The sequence below is a fragment of the Atractosteus spatula genome, chromosome 28, assembly GCF_055471065.1.
Source record: "Atractosteus spatula isolate fAtrSpa1 chromosome 28, fAtrSpa1.hap1, whole genome shotgun sequence".
Taxonomy (NCBI): domain Eukaryota; kingdom Metazoa; phylum Chordata; class Actinopteri; order Semionotiformes; family Lepisosteidae; genus Atractosteus; species Atractosteus spatula.
The window spans coordinates 10,437,561-10,455,749 of record NC_142733.1 but is presented as its reverse complement, the minus strand read 5'-3'; the positions used below and the strand labels follow the sequence as shown (position 1 = coordinate 10,455,749).

The 18,189-nt window shown below is 43.0% G+C and overlaps 1 protein-coding gene across 1 annotated transcript; it reads right to left on the bottom strand.

Annotated features, from left to right (window-relative positions):
- Positions 1–2,916: 2,916 nt before the first annotated feature.
- On the bottom strand, positions 2,917–14,686 carry LOC148814038 (excitatory amino acid transporter 5-like). The gene is made up of 11 exons (XM_088907680.1): positions 14,426–14,686; positions 12,498–12,577; positions 11,145–11,360; positions 9,663–9,705; positions 9,259–9,481; positions 8,617–8,716; positions 7,374–7,607; positions 6,741–6,935; positions 6,444–6,578; positions 5,738–5,837; positions 2,917–5,556 (listed from the first exon to the last, which is right to left on the bottom strand). The coding sequence occupies exons 1-11, from the start codon at positions 14,684–14,686 to the stop codon at positions 5,419–5,421; spliced, it is 1,725 nt and encodes a 574-aa protein (XP_088763806.1). The 3' UTR covers positions 2,917–5,418.
- Between the last annotated feature and the right edge of the window lie 3,503 nt (positions 14,687–18,189).

The following is an 18,189-nucleotide window of genomic DNA, read 5'->3' as shown; positions in this document are numbered from 1 at the left end:
AGCAAAGACACATGACCCTAAAATAGGTGACCTGAAGCTGTGGTTTGTCCCATTACAAGCAGCGCCACACCCCAGTCATCTGCCCTGTTCAGGTTTTCAGGCACGTTCAGATAGTATGGACTGGGGTGACCTGGTCATCTCGGCTATTTCTGCTCTCCTGGTGGTTGAACTGTTAATTATGTTCAGAAAAATATGCTAATTTGGGGAATGCATTTGTGAATGATCAGCAGGGACTGGGGAAGCCTTTATGTCATCTTGTCTGAAATGGTTTTTGTGGTTACTCCATATTAAAATTTCAGTTTTGTTGGAGAGGTTATTTTTTTTCCAGGAAGCTTCATGGAGCTGATTTAACAGGTATGTGTTGCAAATATAGTCACTGCAGTTGCTGTGACTTGGCAGCTACCCTAGCAGCATCAGCTAGGTTAGGGGCTGAGCCTTGCACGTTTCTCACACTAGGTGGCGACAAGCTTCATAGAAAATGAATGAGAAGCGTTCGTCACTGGCAGCACACATTGCAAATGTTTTGGGAGGTAAAAGGTGAAATGCTAATAGATGGCTATGTTGTTGGAAGAAATTAGCTGGAATCAAAGGGGTGCACAAGTTGGAAATCGTGTTTTATCCTCAAAACAAAGTAATCTATTGTATAAAGCAGGGGTTCCCAATTCTGGTCCTTGTGACCCACACACACCTGCCCATTTCTATTACAGCTGAGCAGTTTACTTACGTGACTCTTTAACTAGACCATCTAGTTGCTTGGATGCAGCTATTTTTATGTTTTTTTTTCTGCTCCCTGGTAAATGATTTTTAAATTACTTGAGATACAATTCAACTCCCAACAGGTTTCAGAACAGAGCAGATTTCAAATTAAATCTATTACATTTGTTCAGGGACCAGCTATTGAATTGAAGGTGCAGGTGGATCAGAAGCCAGCTGGTGTTTTGGTTCCCAGGAGCAGAGTTTGGAACACCTGGTATAAAGCAACTTTCTTGGAAAACATTGCAAGGAGCCGTGTTTAAGAAAGTGCAGAGTAGAACCAAAGAGACTTAATCTTCTGACATTCTAGTGGAGATTAGCTCCTGGATTAAATCAAAATCGCAATATTTGTGCCAGTGGCAAATTAAAACCATGCTTGATGGCTACATGTTGGAAAGTGCAATCATCAAGCAGAGAGATTTAAATTATACATTTCTAATGCATGATACAGGATTGAATCTGAATAGGTTGAAAGCCTGGGGGTGGACACAGGAAATTAGTGGGTGTCAAACAGGGAGTCCTTTTGTTTCAACAACCTTGGACTGTTTTTTTCTGGTCTTGACAACCTTGTTACCTGAATCTGAAGATGAGGGGGATCACAGAACAAAAGCATCATTTTATTTTATTAAGTGAATTATTGCAATATAAATTATCCTAAAAATGTCAAATTGCAAATGTAATCTTTCCTGTTGGAGCGGTTCAGTGGCAGTAACTGATCTGGATAGCTTGCGTGCTTTGCTGTGCTGCACATGTTCTGTGCGCAGATAAAGTAGGTTTTAATCCAAAGCAAAAGTGCATTTGCTGATTATGCACTTGTGTGTTAGAGACAGTTATTTTGGGCAAGGTTGTCAGGCAGAATGTACTCTTTCTCTGAGTAAGGAGCTTAACTTTGAACAGATGATCTTCTCCACCTTAAGCTTGCATTTGTAAGAAACGAGGTGGGTTATAGCAAAGTCAAGCTGGTGTAGAATAGGATGGAGGAAGGCCTGAGCCAGTCTGTTAAGAAGGGGCAGCAGTCTGAGTTCCAGACTTGTAAATGGAAGGTTGTGGGTTGAATCTCAGGTGAGAGAAAGCTGTTGTTTCACCTGAATTGTGTGAACCTGAGTTGTGTAAAAACTGAGTGAATTGGCCAAATGCAAGTTGCTTTGTGTAAAAGTGACAGCCAAGAAAAACAGTTTAAAAAAATTAGTTATTAGTTCAGTGTTTTCTATATTTACTGCCATTACAAATGGCATTTCAGTTTAGGGCTTTTTGAACACTTAAGTAAGCCTAGACTCTAAAGGCAATTGTCCTTAACCAAATTTAAAAAAAATACATTTTTATACTACTGAAAACCACTGAAAAACTAGATGTTTGAATATACAATATGTTATTAAAGAAATAAAAACGAATTGGTCTGCTAAGGCATAGTGCCAAAATGCTCGTGTACCACCTGAGGATTATCGGTTGCAGATGCAAGGTTCTCATTCAGATATTCTCCCAAGTAACACCTTTCCTCTCTTCCCAACCAAACTAAAAATACTAATTATTGAGAGCATTTTTGTTATGCCTCTGCAATGTAATTGGGGTGTGTTCTGAAGTCTTTTTGTTTAAGTTCTTTGGTCCATTTTGTTGGTCCAAATAGAGATCTGGACAGATCCTGTAAGGCTGCTGCACTTGTCTGATGACATACAGAAGCCTTGAGATGGGTGGCTGAATCCAGCTGCATGTGCAGAAGCTGAGCAAGGAGGGAAAAGTGAAACTAAACGCAATCTGTGTTCGTCACGAACACAAGCAAGCAGTCCAGAGAGCGGTCAGGCAAGCGGGGTCGAAGCACAGGTGAACACGGATGAAAGCGAAATGGGAAAAGCCAGAGACGTGGTCACAAACAAGCAAGAGACTAGACCAGAGGAAACGTGAGCCGTGGGCAAGACTCATGACTGAGCGGGGAATCCGGTCATCACTGGAGATTAAATATCTGCTGGTGAGCAAGGTAAGTGATGGTTGATTGCACACAGATGGGAAAAGCATCTGTCCTGCTTTTATTGTTATGGTAGCAGATGCATTAACAGTCTGAGCCGAGGCCTTCCTGGGCGCAGTGTTCCTAGTCTCAAAAGGGGTTGCTTGTGTCGTGTTTTTGGTGGTTTTAAATTAAAATGTAAATGAAAAAGAAGTCTTCAGCTCAGATGCAAAGTTTTATTACAAAATAATATCATAACCAAACCACAACAAAAAGCATCATTATTTAAAATCCACATCAGCCCTATGAATTAAAATCTGTAATTTGCCATTTTGAGTCTGCCAACATAATGGGAACAGTTAGGGAAAGAAATTGGCAAAATGACATAATTCCTGGGAAACATTGTAATAGAGGAAAAACTGCTTTGACTATGTTGTCGGACTGTCTACAATTCTTTGCTGATGTTTAAAGATCACATTTAAGGCAACACTAAATCTCAGTGAGAACATGTAGGAGCCTGAGCTTTTGAAAAACAGCCCCTCAGCATGATGCTATAATCATTGTCCTATTTTCCAGAGCATTCCAAAGATGAAATGTGATGCCCCTTTAGAAATCTGGGAAAAGAAAAGCTATAACACACTTTGATTTTACATTGACTCCCTATTACAAAGCACAACTCCTTAAGCAGGAATGACTACTGAACATGATACTGAGCCTGTATGAGCTCAGTGCTCTTGAAAAATAATCAAATAAGCAAATTATTTCTGTACCATCAGTTTAAGGAGCACAAGAGATAAAGATTACTATTACTGGATCTTTATTTACCAGCATGTCATTCCTGTTCATGTTTCCACTAGATCTTGAGAAAGAGGTTAGATTTTTCAATTATTTTCCCCTCTGAAGTGATCTATAGCGGATGTTTCCCAGTTCCTAGGCTGGTCCTGGCACAACACTGTGTCTTTTTTTAACCAGATGAGTTCTTCATCACAAACTAATTTATTTCAGTTTTTTTTATTTTGGACATATTTGTACATTTTGTTTTCAGCTCTGAAAAGGTCAGATGGGATTAGTATGCTCTATCAACCCTGAATTCATTTCGATGCATCTTAACGTCCCTCATTCACATGTACTGCCTGAATTGTGACCAGGTGGACCACAGCTGGGAGAAATCTGTTCAATATAGAGTCTGGTGCAGGGTTATTCCCACTGTGGATGCATCGGTGTGTCTGAGGGTATCATTCACACCTCATCTAACATCAATTGATCAAGTACTAAGAGCAATTTAGGGAGAAATAACACTAAGCAAGTAAAGGGGAGACAATTGTAAAGTCTCCTTGTAGTTAGGTGTTTTTGACACTCGGGACCGATTGAAGAAACAAGCTTAGAAACAGAACAACATCTAAATAATCAAGCAGATGAATTAAGTCCTCAGTAAGCACTGGAGAGTTAGAAAACTCAGCTGGACTGAACACTTTAGACACAGTGTTGCTCCTGGACCAGGGTTGGAAACCTGCAGTCTGAATTCTCACACTTCTGAAAAATAAATGCTTGATTTCCGCTACACTTTCTCACTGGCTGAAAAGGCTTAAAAAATATAACCTCAATGGTTTACACCAGGGATATCCTGGTCCTGGTCCAGCAGGGTCAGAGCGTCTGAAGCTTTTTATTCTAATTCATCTCTTAATGAGCTTGTTTGGTACTGCCCTCACTGCACAGTTCTCATAGATTTTCTACCTCTTTAAGCATTCTTACGCTACTTTCCAAAGACTTTGACCCTACACTGCCACACCAGCTCTCCAGGACCAGGATTAAACTCCTCAACCCCAAGGAAGAAAAGCACAAATGAGCTTCCAGTCTTAATCATAATTTAGAGCCAAACCAAGGGTTGTCCACCTTTTAGTTTAAGCTGGTGGTTCTGAAGGCATATCTACATGAAACCTCAGAGAGAAATCGACAGAAGGCACATGGGAACGATTCATTCGGCATCACCTTATCTGCTGTGAACAGATGCCGTTTTGGAGATTCTAATCTGAACACTGTGGAGAGGAAGCAGACTCCATTTCAACGCGTGGCTGTTTCAGCGTCGGATGATTGGAAGCAAGAGAGATTCTCTGGGATTTTAATGACGTGAATCAAGACCCCCGTAATCTCCGTTCCAAGACGCAAAGATTCATTTCCTGTAGTTTGTGTGGGTATGATATTCCAGGCAGAGCAGGAGAAGATTATTTTCTTTTCAGTCCTTATCATTTTGTTGTTCTTTCTCCCCCCTGTGCATATACACAGAGAGAGGGAGAACAGCCTTTCATGGTCCTAAAGGGTCATACATGAAATATGTCACACTTCCAAAGCAACAATATCACAGAAAGTGAAACGTGGACTAAATCAATTTCATTTATCTTTTACGCTGGTGGGCGCTGGTCTTGGGTCTTGTTCTTGAGCAGCTGGTAGTCCAACCCAAAAGACAAGCTGGATACAGATACAGTAGATGCGGGGGGGGGAAATGTTCACTGTCATAGTTTGCATACTGTACAATGGCACAATTGTGAAAATGGTAATCCCTTGAATCTTCAGTGACTCGGCTCAAATAGCGAATAGTGAAAATAAATCTGAAATGAAAAACAAAAGGTTCCTTCTGGGCTTGAGCAATGAGGACCAGAAGACCCTGCAGCCCAGGGAATTCTACAGACAGTCCAGCTGCTGTTTCTTCCCTGGATGTTCTGTTGGGATCACACTTGGCAGATGTTGTAATACACTGTAGGCCGCTCAGTTACGGTGTCCCCAATCACTTCAAACACACAGTCTTTGTTCGCCAGCAGTGGAATCTCTGTCATGGGTAGGTCCTGGATGCCACTAGAGCGGTTCTCCTGGAACACAGACAGTAAAAAAACTGCTTAATTTTGCCACAGTTCTTTGTCTTTATTTTTGTACAAATCTACTTCACAGGCTATATTTCAGTACAAAGAACATAATTGTAAACTCACCAAATGTGCCCAAAAAGATATAAGTGCAAAAATATAGATATATGGAGTAAAAATAATGCCAAACCTTGTTTGGGTCTGTCTGAAAGTCTTTCCGACAAATATGAGCGATTATTCCTGCAGCAAGTGCGTCTCCTAGCACATTGATCATTGTCCTGAACCGATCCCTGAAAGGACACAGGAGGGGAGTTATCACACTCAGGTCCCTTGACCTTCAGAACCACTCATGAGTCTGTCCATCCAGTTTCTGACAGCTTCATCCACTTCAGACTCATTGGAGCCTATCCTGGCAAGCAAAGCGCACAAGGTGGGACACACCCTGGATGGGATGCCAGTCCATCACAGGGCACACACAGACACACACACCCTCACACCAGGGCTAATTCTTCCAGAAGAAATTTAACCCACAAAATGCTGCCTTTGGACTGCAGGAGGAGACCCACACGGGCAGAATATACAAACTCCATGCAGATGGTACACAGGAATTGAACCCTGGACCCCAGTGCTGCGCGGCAGCAATGCTAACAGCTGTGCCACTGTGATACCCTCTTCAAAACTCATTTATTAAAAAATCAGTCAATTTTTTTCCCCATGTGAGCAAAAGACTGTGGGAATTGAACAGGTAATTTGCTCTCAGTGGGTAACTGGACTTTACACGAAGAATGAAGAGAGGTCTGTCCTTATATTAAAAACAAAAAGGTTTTTAAAAGCTTAGAAATCCATGCATTTGCATTGAAGAGGGTTGCAAACCTTGGCTGGGATGTTTTACTTACAGGGCCCAGTCCACTGCCACGATCAGGGAGATGTCATCCGGTGGCAGGCCTACGGAGGTCAACACTATCACCATGGTAACGAGGCCTGCCTGCGGGATCCCAGCTGCTCCTATACTTGCTGCTGTTGCTGTTATACTGCAGGGGAACAGAAGGAGTAAGTCAGTCTCATCAGTGCAGGGGAGTCGCACACAGTGCTGCGTGAGAGCTGGGGCTTTCTGGAGCTTTGATTTCTGCACACCTTCAACAAGAGTAAAGAATAATTGCCTTAAAATCTTAATTTTACCCGGCAGAAGTTACCTGATTGTGACCAGCTGCCCGAAGTCCAGTTCGTAGTCATTGACCTGCGCGATGAAGATGGCAGCCACTGCTTCGTACAGGGCTGTGCCGTCCATGTTGATGGTGGCGCCCACGGGCAGGACGAACCTGGCTATTCTCCGGTCGATGCCATTGTTCTCCAGCAAGCACTTCATGGTGATGGGCAGAGTGGCGGAACTAGAGGACAGCAGGACAGCACAATTCAAGAGCCCTGTCTCCCAGTCATTCCCCAAGGTCAGCTGCCCGGGCTGCAGTCTTTTAAAAATACAAAACTGCCCAGTCACTTCTTCAGTTACACCCACCAATTTCAAATCATGTTTTTCGTGGCTCAGCTTGCAGCTATGAACCCTGCCACCACGTGCAGCGGAGAATGAGGAAGTGCAGTCAGAAAGGCCACCTGCTCCCTAAACATGCAGGCTGGACCGGGAGCAACAGGGCTCTGCTCAGGAGTTTGAGCAGCAAGTTCTTCAGACATTAATAGACACTAAAACACAATGGAAACTGGTACTGTATATGTACAGAGCTTTCAACTGGTTTCTCATAACTTTGCATTTCCCTGTGGGAGATATGGGACATCGAGGAAACCCAGTTCCAGTTGAAGCTGGGAAGCGGTACCTTGAAGAGGTTGCCAGGGCGATGACCAGGGCCTGCAGAAGCCCGCGAATGAACTTGAAGGGGTTCTTCCGGGTCAGGATGAGGTAGAACAGGGGGAGGAGAATGAGCCCGTGAATGAGGAGGCCTGACAGGACCGTGATTGCGTACATCCCCAGCTTCTGTCCCACCTCAGACGGATCTTCCATCTCCAGGATTTTTCCGGCCACTAGGAACACAATTCCAAAGGGAAAATACCTGTGAATTAAAAAAAGATGCTTGACTTGTAAGACGGAACAGAAAATACCGATTAAGTTCACATGAAATACCCTGAATGTTTTCGTGGTGGTGGGTGTTTATTGGGAAGCAATATAGGCTGTGTTACTTTGCTGCTTCAAGTTGAATTCTGCTGTCTTTGATATGTGCAGCATGAGAGAATCTACTTTCCTGCCCGGAGGGTTGAGGTGTCAATGTGAGGCTTCTGCAGGGAGAAGCCAGTCCAGTGCTTGAAAAGAGCTGAATGAGACTGAGAGTTGCAGCTGTGATAAACCAGGAGGGACAGAGGAGAAGAGAAGACTGGTGACGTGAGTAACGTGATTATTGTTTAACCATTTTTATTCTTTAGAGCGCTGGAATTAATTCAACCCCTTGTATAATTGGGGAAAGGTTTCTGACAAGTAGAGCTAGAACTTTGGTAGGAGTCAGGTTTTTGTTTTGATTATTTTGGTTTACAAAATAAATGCGGAGGAAACAAACTTTATGAATTAATTTCAAATATAAGCAGTTTATTGTTCAGCCATCTGGCATTTTGCATCTTTAATCATTTTAACAGCAAAACAGGAAAAGTACTGCTTAGCAGTGACCCACAAATACCACACCTCTATATTCACTGGCCAAAACGTTGTATCGCTGAGCCATTTCTTTGCAGCATTAACAAGGAGGCCCAGGACAGAGGTGGAGATTAGGATGTTTCTCTCTTATGTCGTAATGAACTACAGCCAGCAACTCTAGACCTTTCAACCAGATACACCACATGCGCACACACTGAATGTAGCAAACAACAGTGACTGCTGCAGGGTCGATACAATATTTTAACTTAATATCCAGTCAAATAAAGAAACTATGCTGACTTCAATCACCTTCCTTGGCCAAAACAATCCCCATATTGATTGGTTTATCCTTATGCTCTTAAACGCTGCCCATGGCTCCTTTACATTCTGATATTATTGTATTTTCTGTGAGGTATAAGGCTCATGTTACAACTCACCAAACAGCTGCATTAATGATCTTCATGACACACTCGTTAATGCACTGACAGACGTTGACCATTGGTGTCCCTCTTTCTCCCATCTTCCCCAGCAACAGGCCTTCAAAGAAAGGGCAAGAAGAGCTCTGTGAGATGGAGGCAAGCGTGCAACAAAAAGGTATACTAATAAGCTGTCAAGAATCAGTTCCCATTTTAGAGTCTTTGAGCTCTTAATGCTGCTTTAAGAAAAACTAGAGGAAATCCGGTTTTGGGGCTTTAAAAAGTCCTTCCATCCATTTTCTAACTGTTTTTCTAACATCATTTTCTGGGTTATGGAGAAGCCAGAGCCTATCCCAGCAAGCAACAGGTGCAGGATGGGATACACACAGGATAGAACGCCAGTTCATCGCAGGGCAGAGGGACACAAATGCACACACTCACACCAGGACCAATTTTCCCAGGAACCAAGTGGACTGCAGGAGGAAACCCACATGAACACAAAGAGAACATACAGACTCCACACAGACAGCACCCCAGGAATTGAACCCAGGGCCCCAGTGGTGCATGCCAGCCATGCTAACCAGTGCTCCTGACCCTGAAGTCTTTTCTTTCTGAAGTGTCTCCGGCGTCACCCCGACCCCTCATCACCGAGTCCCCTGGTACCTATGGTGGCCGAGAAGATGACCACGCCCAGCACGTTCATCCCCTTGCTGCTTCCCGGGATGGACTTGTAGTCAACCTGTGGTGACGGGGTGAGCTCCAGAAACACAGGCCGGCCCATGTTGGGATTGGTCTCGTCGGGGACAAAATAGACATAGTTGGGCGAAACGCCAGCGATTCGGCCACTCGAAGCCGGTCTGAGGACTGGAACCAGCTGTGTGCGATACTAGAACAGACACAATGAAACAAAGCACTTCAGTCCAGAGAGAACACGCCACATTTCACAGAACCAAATGCCTTGACAAAATATTCAGCCTTTTTAATGTATATTTAGTCTTTTTTAAGGACACTGTTGTTTGTTAAATAATATGAATGAAACAATCCTAATCATGGCAAATTCTTCTTACCTGTTGGAATGTTGCTTCGATCAGATTGGCAGGAAACATATTCCTGTGAAGAAACCAAGAAAAGAGCATTGTTTTTGTTTTTTTAAATGAAATGAAGGTCGGAATCTTCCGTTAGGGTTAGTTACCATGACTTGGTAGCAGCTGTATTTAAGCTTGAATACAAGAATGACAGAACAGACACAGGGCTGTGTGGATGGCGGTTCAGCAAGAAGCTTGGCCAGGTTGTGAGCTCCACCCCTCCTCCCAGCTGTCTAGCAGCTGGATTTCTGGACCAGCTTCAGAACTAACTTGCCGTCTTGTTGTAACTTAACAGTAGAATCCTGAGCAAGACGTTATTTGACCATAACAGCTAGTGTGATTATGTAGGATTTGTCGGATACAAAGGCTACCCTGCTGCTGCCCGAGGAAGAGCTTCGTGCTTGAAAAGAGTTCCTATTTGCTCTTTTCTGTCTGCATCAATCCATCATTGTGTTCTTCTTGCTGTTGAGGCACAGTTTATTATTTCACCCTCACTGAGGTAAGACTGAACTCCTTTTTTCACTTTGAAAATGAAGTGGCGAGCGACGGAGGGGCGCTATGGATACTGTATGTTCAGCCTGCTGTCTGGTGCTGGCACAGCACAGAGGGCAGCTTCCTGGAGAGTCAAATACATTTGGTGTCGTGATCGGATTAGTCTCTGGAAGTAGTTAGCGTTGCGGTAGATAAGACGTTCTTGCGGCACGGATTACTAAAAATACTGTAATACCACTGTGCCTTAATGGGATTGTTATGAAGCCGAGACAAAAACCTCAGACCAGGGATCCAGCATCTTAATAAAGCAGTGTCTCAGAATTAAGAGCTTGATGCTCTTATAAGCAAATAACATTGGCAGAATATCATGTTCTGTACAAACCTGTAAGGGATACTGGAAATTGGTACAAAACCCGTTAAGGAAGCAGATTTTCTGATTTGAGCGAAACCACTTCAGTAGGGTAGGTTATATGGTTTGTACAATGATCAAATCTATACAAATGCCCTATCCCACTAGAGGAAGCAACATTTATAAGCTGCTTCAATGTTTCTCATGATCTTTCATATGTTCACAGCCCAAAAAGTAATCAGAATCTCCCGTGTGAATGCCTATAAACCAAACCTTTTTCATATCCATAATACAGAATATTAATCATTCTCATAAATTAGTAATAAGAAAATACACTATATTACATGGCAGTGCAAAATCTAAAAATTATTTGCAGAAAATAGTCTTTCAATTAAGAAACAAAAAGCTGCAAAGTCAGAAACAGCGTGTTTATAAGAGATAGGAACAGTTGGTCCTTCCTGTTAATTCCTTTTAGTACTGTGGCATAAGAGCCAAAATTTGTATCATCTTTGGAATGACCCTTCTTATTCTGGGTCACATTGTCTCCATTTGTCTGTCTGTCCAGTCAGCATACACATGCCAGAGAGCGGCCCGTAAACGCACGCCGCACACACAGGGTTTACCTGATGAGGTCTAGCAGGGCGTCCGCGGAGGTCATGACCGGCCCGCCCCCCACTCGGCTGCCTTCCTTCTCGGAGGCGTTGCCAGGGTGGATGATGAGCACCAGGACGATGCCCACGATCACGGCCATGAAGGTGGTCCAGAGGTAGTACGTGATGGTGATCAGGCCCATGCGGCCACACGCCTTGGTGTCCATGGCAGACAGGCCCGACATTAAGCTGGAGAGGAGACAGTCAAAGCAGCTCATGGTTATGGGCAGCAGAAGGCAGCTGAGATCTTCTGTGGAGCTCCAGTGGACAACAGTCTCTTCTTCTTGTCCCTGAGAAAGCATGGAGGACTCCTGCACTGTCTGAAGGAGACAGACCTGTGCTCTCTGTGTGCTGCAGGGTGTTAATTGTTTTCCTTTACTCAGCTGTCAACTTATTCATTGTTAGGAAGTAACTTGAAACTGAAATGTGACTATCAAGCTGTGCATACAGAGTCTTTACAACCTTGAAGCCTGTCAGGAACAAACCCAGCCTTGGCCAGATGAGCAGCACTAGGCGGGAAAACTCTAAAGATGTTCTGATGCTCTTCCCTTTGATCCAGAAATTCCAAACCAAAGCCCCAGTATTGTAACTCTGTGCTGTGGTGCTGTAGGTGTGAGACTGCAACCGGGGATTCTGACAATTTCTGGTCATTACAAATGCTTTGGAACTGTGCAGAAGAGCAGGGGTCTACCTTGGTGAAAGTCCATGTTCTTGCTCTACCACTCTTCCTACCTCTTAAATTCCCCCCTCTTTTTTTAAATCTGCAACACAATCTACAGTTCCACACTATCCACAGTGTATAAGAGTTGCTGGTGCAAATTAGAAGCCTCTCGCTACAACCAGTCATGGCTGTAGTTCATTCATGGAAATACTGAGTTACCTTCTCAGATCTGGCTGGGGTGGTTGGTACTGGAGCTGTCACCGCCTGTACCCACCCACATACACACACACACCTCCCAGGATGCATCAGGGCTCACCAAACACTCATGGTTATTCTGTGCAATAAGAGAAAGCTTCCTCCAGGGACCCTACTCTCCTGTCCCACCCCTGTGCCCTCCCCTGGAGAAACATAGAACTAACCCCCCCTGCGATATAGGGGCTACCCGCACAAAACCCTGCCGCTTATTAAGTGGTTCTCATGCCGAAGAACACAATACAATGAAAAGAATTAAGACTGACATAGTGACAGCCCAACCTGTGCAGTTATCTTGTTCTTATTATTAAATTTAAAAAATCACAGTATAAGTACATTAGTATAACCCTTTCTTATATCCTTTATTTCTTTTAAAAGAAGTATAGAACCTAAGGAAAACCAGCACATCTTACCTGGAAGTGATGAGAGGAAGAATCAGCATCTTCAGCATCCTCATGAGGAGCTCCCCGGGGAAGGAGAAGTAGATTTTTGCCTAGACAGGGAACAGAAGGCATGTAGAGACATTGTTTATTACCAACAGCCGTTTGTGTACGCGGACAGACCATGGCAGAGAAAGGCAGTGGGTGTCTTATGGTGAAATGGATCTAGTATTGGGAAACACTGCCAGCTTTCAAAGCATGAAGGCTTACTGCTTGATCTCTCAGCACTGATATAATAATCAAGGTAGCTTGGAACTAATATTTCAAAGTGACTGGAATTTAACCTGTTACCTCTGTTTCATTACCTTTTTATCTTGACTGTTAGACTAATGGGAGGTGGGTAACACTGCTGCCTCACAGCTGTCTGATCCTGAGTTTGAATGAAGCTGAGATGCCTTCTAGGTGGAGTCTGCATGGTCTCATCTTGTTCACATGGCTTTTTTTCCCCAAATGCCACCATGCCCTACTACCTTCCAAAGACGTGCTAACCAGGATGAAGACATGTGCACCCTGCCATGGACTGGCTTCCTGTCCCGGGCGTATTCACACCCTGGGTGAGTTAGCATGGGCCCAGCTTGCTAAGACACCTCAAAGATAAAGCGGTTACTGACGCTGGATGGATAGAAGGGGTACCAATTTCTCAGCACAGTTCTCCTGAAATTCAGCTGGTGAAGCAATATCTCACATTTACACCTGGACCAAGTCATAGGGCCCAGGTCTGTTTCAGACTGTCAGCGTGTGACTGAGCTGGGGCTGCTGGCAAGGGCTTAGTTTCTCCACCTTTACAAGTCTCTTCCACCTTTACATCACAATTGAATTATCTGTTGTAACGAGAGCAGCAGGCATTGCATCATGGCCTCTCACATGTTAGTTGTTAGCATAAAGCTGCTCACACCATCCATTAAAGCAGTTATTTTAGAAATTGGAAAAAGGGTGCAATTTGATCTTTAACAGTTAGAAACACACTAATGAAGGATTGTTCAAAACTTCACTAATACTAACAGTACTAATTCACATAATGTACAGATGACATAACCATAACTTTAATTTAAATTGGTCTGAAAATCTTATGAGTCTATACAGATTAGGTATTTCATATATGGTTTAAGTATTTTATTATAAACATGAGTACTGATATTTTATAGCTCTGTTTTAAAATCTACAAACTAGAAGCTTGTATTTCATTGCCTTCCAAGGCTTCAGCACTCAGATAAGCTCACTTAGTGGCACTGGGATTTGTGTGCAACTAGTGAGAGAGTCTTATCTGGCTTAAAGCTGCTGGTGATGTGTGTTAAGCTGTTACTTTTTTATCAATGGGATTTCTTCCCCCACTATGCAATGTAACGTGCTGCTGTGGTATAACATGGTAAAAGAGGGTAAATGGGCTATATAAGCCTGCTTGAATTTTTTAGTGAAAGATTGTAGATGTTTTCTAGAAGAATAAATCTCCTTTATGTTATTTAACTTCATGGACCAGTCTGGTGCAGATCAGCTAAGAAAGAGAGCTCAGCAGAAACGGCTGAATGCCAGCTCAGGCACACCAGGGTTAGGAAACTGTTCTACTGCTGTCTTTCTAGAGTTAAGTGGACATTTGTAATAAAGCTTGATGACTGAATTGCACTAATATAAAGCAAGAACTAGTGCTCACCAGAGCTGTGCAAAGCCCCTCTCACACATTCAGAGTGTTAATTCCAGACAAAAACATCTTGAAAAGACTGGTCTGCAGTGAGCAACGAAAGGAAACAACTTGCTGACTTGCATTATTGGATTTGATGCCAAACCCTTGAGCTCACAACAAATGATCTCATATTTGTTTGCCATTCTGTATGTCAGTAAAATGGAGCTTCCAGCCTCCTGCCATGAACCAAAACTCAAGAATGCCCGTTTTGCTCCACGCTTACCTGTTCGGAGAGCTCCAAGTCCCTGAGCAAGAAACCCAGCAGGCAGCCGCCCACCACCGACATCACAGACAGCGACAACAGGCCATTGCGCTTGCAGAAATCCCTGCCCCAGGCTTTCAGGCGATCCCAGTTGAGGGCTAACAGGCTCTGCAGGGAGTTTTTCATACATTCCAGCATGGCTTTCCAGAGGGCAGAGAGACAGAAGAGACTGCTCAGAGGGCTCGTGGTGCTGGCCTGTGTCGGCAGAAGTAACTGGTCCATACTAAAATCCCCACTCGCAGGAAGTGCGACGCAGGCCAATTTGTGTAAACCTTTCTAACTTAGGATCAAGCAATCAGGGATTAATTGATGCTCAAGTCCCCAGGAGACTATGAAATGCTAAGGCCCCTAAGGAGCTTAGGACAGCGGAATGAAATTTAACACTTCTTTGTTGCTGCTTGCGAGGCCTTGTTTTAAAATGTTGGTTCTTAATTGAATGAATCTAAACCAGGAGGGTATTGTAAAAGTTTTAGAAGATGTGTATCAGCTCCCTAACTTTCAGGCAACTCCAAACCAATGCCTGATGGAGATAAATAGTGTTTATGCAATCTGTGATAAGACTTCATTAAAAACACCACATATTCAGCATTTATTATGCAGTTGTTTGCGAGTAATCAATGTAAATCATGTACAACCACTATGTAATTGGTTTGTTTAAAAAATATTTTTGAATGTCATGTATATTCTGAGGGCAGTTGCATCACTTCACACAAAAAGTGTTCTGTGTTCTGGCAAAACATGACTTGGAGCTCATTGCACTGATCTGGTAAAGGAGTGGAGGCTGTTTTCTGTTTAGAACCAGAAAAAAAAAGCTTTTCTGCTACATCCTCTAAAGAACCTTCTGGTTTTTAAAGTAAGATATATACAGAATATTTGTCCATTTCATTGGTCAGAGTTAGTTATGTCACACTGACAAGCCCACACGTGAAAGACAGAATTAAATTCTCTTTAGGTTTTGTCCCTTGCTTCAATATTAAATGGAAAGAACAAATTCAAAATGAATTGCCATAAATCATGGTAAATGCTGGACAGGCTGAGTGGGCTAAATGGCTCCTATAGCTTGTAACCTTTCTTTGTTTCTTTCGCAAACAATATTTACACATCAGTAAATTATCCTGCTTCAACTTTGGGTTTGATTCGCGTATCCTCTGCACTAAATAATGAATGATATTTTAATGTTTCTCAAATCTAATTGTGCATGATGAGTATTGTTCTATTAGAGAATCTAGAAAAGTAAAGTTGCCTTATAAATCTCGGCCATGTCGTGCTTTCTACAAGATGCACACCCTCTCTCGCTCAGGATGAAAAAAGGGGAAAGAGATTTATATATACAGTATACTTGAATAAATATTCATTGCTTGGCTTTTTTGATCAATAATTCCTTAGAAATTAATTTTCCTTAAAAGTAACAAATGCAGAACACACTGGTCATTGTATTTGGAATTAGTGTGAAACAGCTTTTGCAAAAATAAAATCCTCACAGGCATACTTTCATAGTGACAGCCTGCCTACAGTACAAACATGTAAAGTTCGTTGTATGTTGAACGAATTCATATTTAGGAAACTGAGGTATTGTTATCTTTTCTATTTCAAGAACTCAAATAGATACAAATAATTTTGTACCCGGCTTTTTTTGTCTATTTAAAACACCAGAATGTCTAAAACGCCTTGTAAAAATGTACAGAGAGAAGTCCTCTGGACTCATGCTGTACAGGACATTGTATTGAGGGTGGCTTTCTGTTTCTGCAACATCTTAGAGTTTAATTTAGAAGAAGATTTTATTATGGGAACTGGCTCTGAGACAAGCCCTGCCCCACAACCTCTGGATCGTAATGTCTGGGTCTGTTTTAATGACATTAGAACAAAGAATCAGGGATAGAGTGTTTTCACCTGTGCTAAATTTACACTAGTTCCTTAAGTAAAGACAATCTAATCTAAAGCAGAGAGCAGCAAGCGTGATTCCAATAATCAGTCATGGTATTGATGTTCCCTCCTTTTGCTCCAATCACAGGCAATCACATTTCTTTGACGTTTTTAAACGTCTTGCCTTTGTCCCATTACCTGCTTCCTATATCCAAGCAAACCTGCAGGACAAAGCCTGCCAAGCCTCCCTGTGTTTCAAGTAGGCCTACAGAGGTGACTTGAATTCACAGCCCATAGACAAGGCATATGTGTCTATACACCCACTGTCCAAAATATTAGGAACTTTCAGTTACATAGAGTGTTGCAATGTCAGGCACTGCATGGATAACTTTAGGAGCATGAGGCATGATTCCCTGACCAGAACAATGCCAGAAATGTCCAGATTTCACCCCTATTGAATAAGGGGGAAAATCTGTGGAAACACTGTTCAGTCTCACTGCAGGCAATCCTGGTAGCAGAGAGGGTGGGACTGGGCAGCACATATTGCTGAGCCTTGTGGGGAAAAAAGGCCACATCCAGCTCAAGCTGCTTTTGTGCTCACAGAGGTCCAACATCTAGATCTTGATTCCAGATGATTAACAATACTTTTGCACTGTTCAGACATATGGATAATGTGTTTGAATCTCTTCTTTTCTGGTATTTTAAACTCCTCTTACTGCTCATCTTCCATTAAGAGTTATTGTCACGAAGTGCTGGCATGCTTAACTACAAGCAATCCAGTGCGGATGAATAAGCAGATGAGTCGTCTCCTAGATTTCCTTCAGCTGCATGGGGCTGCTGTGTTTTATTTGTAGATCGAGGCTGTAAAACGCATTAGATCGCATCTCCAGTGGAACAAGCACACGGAGACAGCAGTGAACTTCCCCAATCTGTCTCCCGTGCCAAGCCCAGAAGTAGGCTGTGCTCCGGCTGCTCCAAGTCCATCACATGCACCAGACCTTTGTGGGTTTTAATTCGATTAGCCCCCCCCCCCCAAGCCAGTGTCTCTGTAGTCGCAGCATTAAGCAGTTCCTTCCATAGTAAAATGAACTTCATTTTCGCACAAACTGCCAATTGCCCACCAGGACAATAAGAGCGTCCGGTGAAAAAAGAAATAGTACACACCCAGTTGTTCTCTACAGGAAGCGTACTGTACATGTGTTGGAGCTAACGATATAAAAGGCTAAATGAAATCAAGATGTCTGGAAAAATTTGTGAGGCCATGAACTGTTGTTAAAAGTCTTGTGTTGGTCCGCCTAACCATTTTCTAACTGCTTCGTCCACTGCAAGGTCACAGGGGAGCTTGTCTCAGCAAGCAACAGGCATCCAGCACCCAGAGGAAACCCACATGAACATACAAACATACAAACTCCACACAGACAGCATCCAAAGAACTGAACCCAGGGCACCACTGCTTTCTAGCTGCGTCCAGAGCTAATACACATGAAACTAACCTGGACTAGACGGTTTAGAGGTGTGTGGTCACCTCAGGAGTGGTGACTCCTGCAAATCAAACACTATCACACTGCACTGTCTGAACCAGTCAGCCATAATATAATAATATTATTATTTCAGGAATTTACTGAGCAAGACCCTTACATTACGCATACAAAAGCACAAATTAATGTACCTTGAACATGTTTCTTATATCAGGTTTAACACAGGAACTAAGAAACTAAACAGAATCTGGGCCATTTGCCACTGTGGGTTCTTATTTCCAGCCGTTTCTGAGAACACGTTGTCTCAATAGGCACGGTACATATGTTTCATACGTAATTGTTGCCCAACTGTAGCAGTGACATAACCTGCCATCTCACACATAA

Bases quoted from the DNA above. Each gene is read 5' to 3' on its own strand.
- LOC148814038 (XM_088907680.1), bottom strand. From the start codon at position 14,686: ATGGACCAGTTACTTCTGCCGACACAGGCCAGCACCACGAGCCCTCTG. The intron at 12,578-14,425 runs GTAAGCGTGGAG...TTCCCTGTCTAG, and splicing joins ACTTGGAGCTCTCCGAACAG to GCAAAAATCTACTTCTCCTT. The intron at 7,608-8,616 runs GTGAGTTGTAAC...TTTAATTCACAG, and splicing joins ATCATTAATGCAGCTGTTTG to GTATTTTCCCTTTGGAATTG.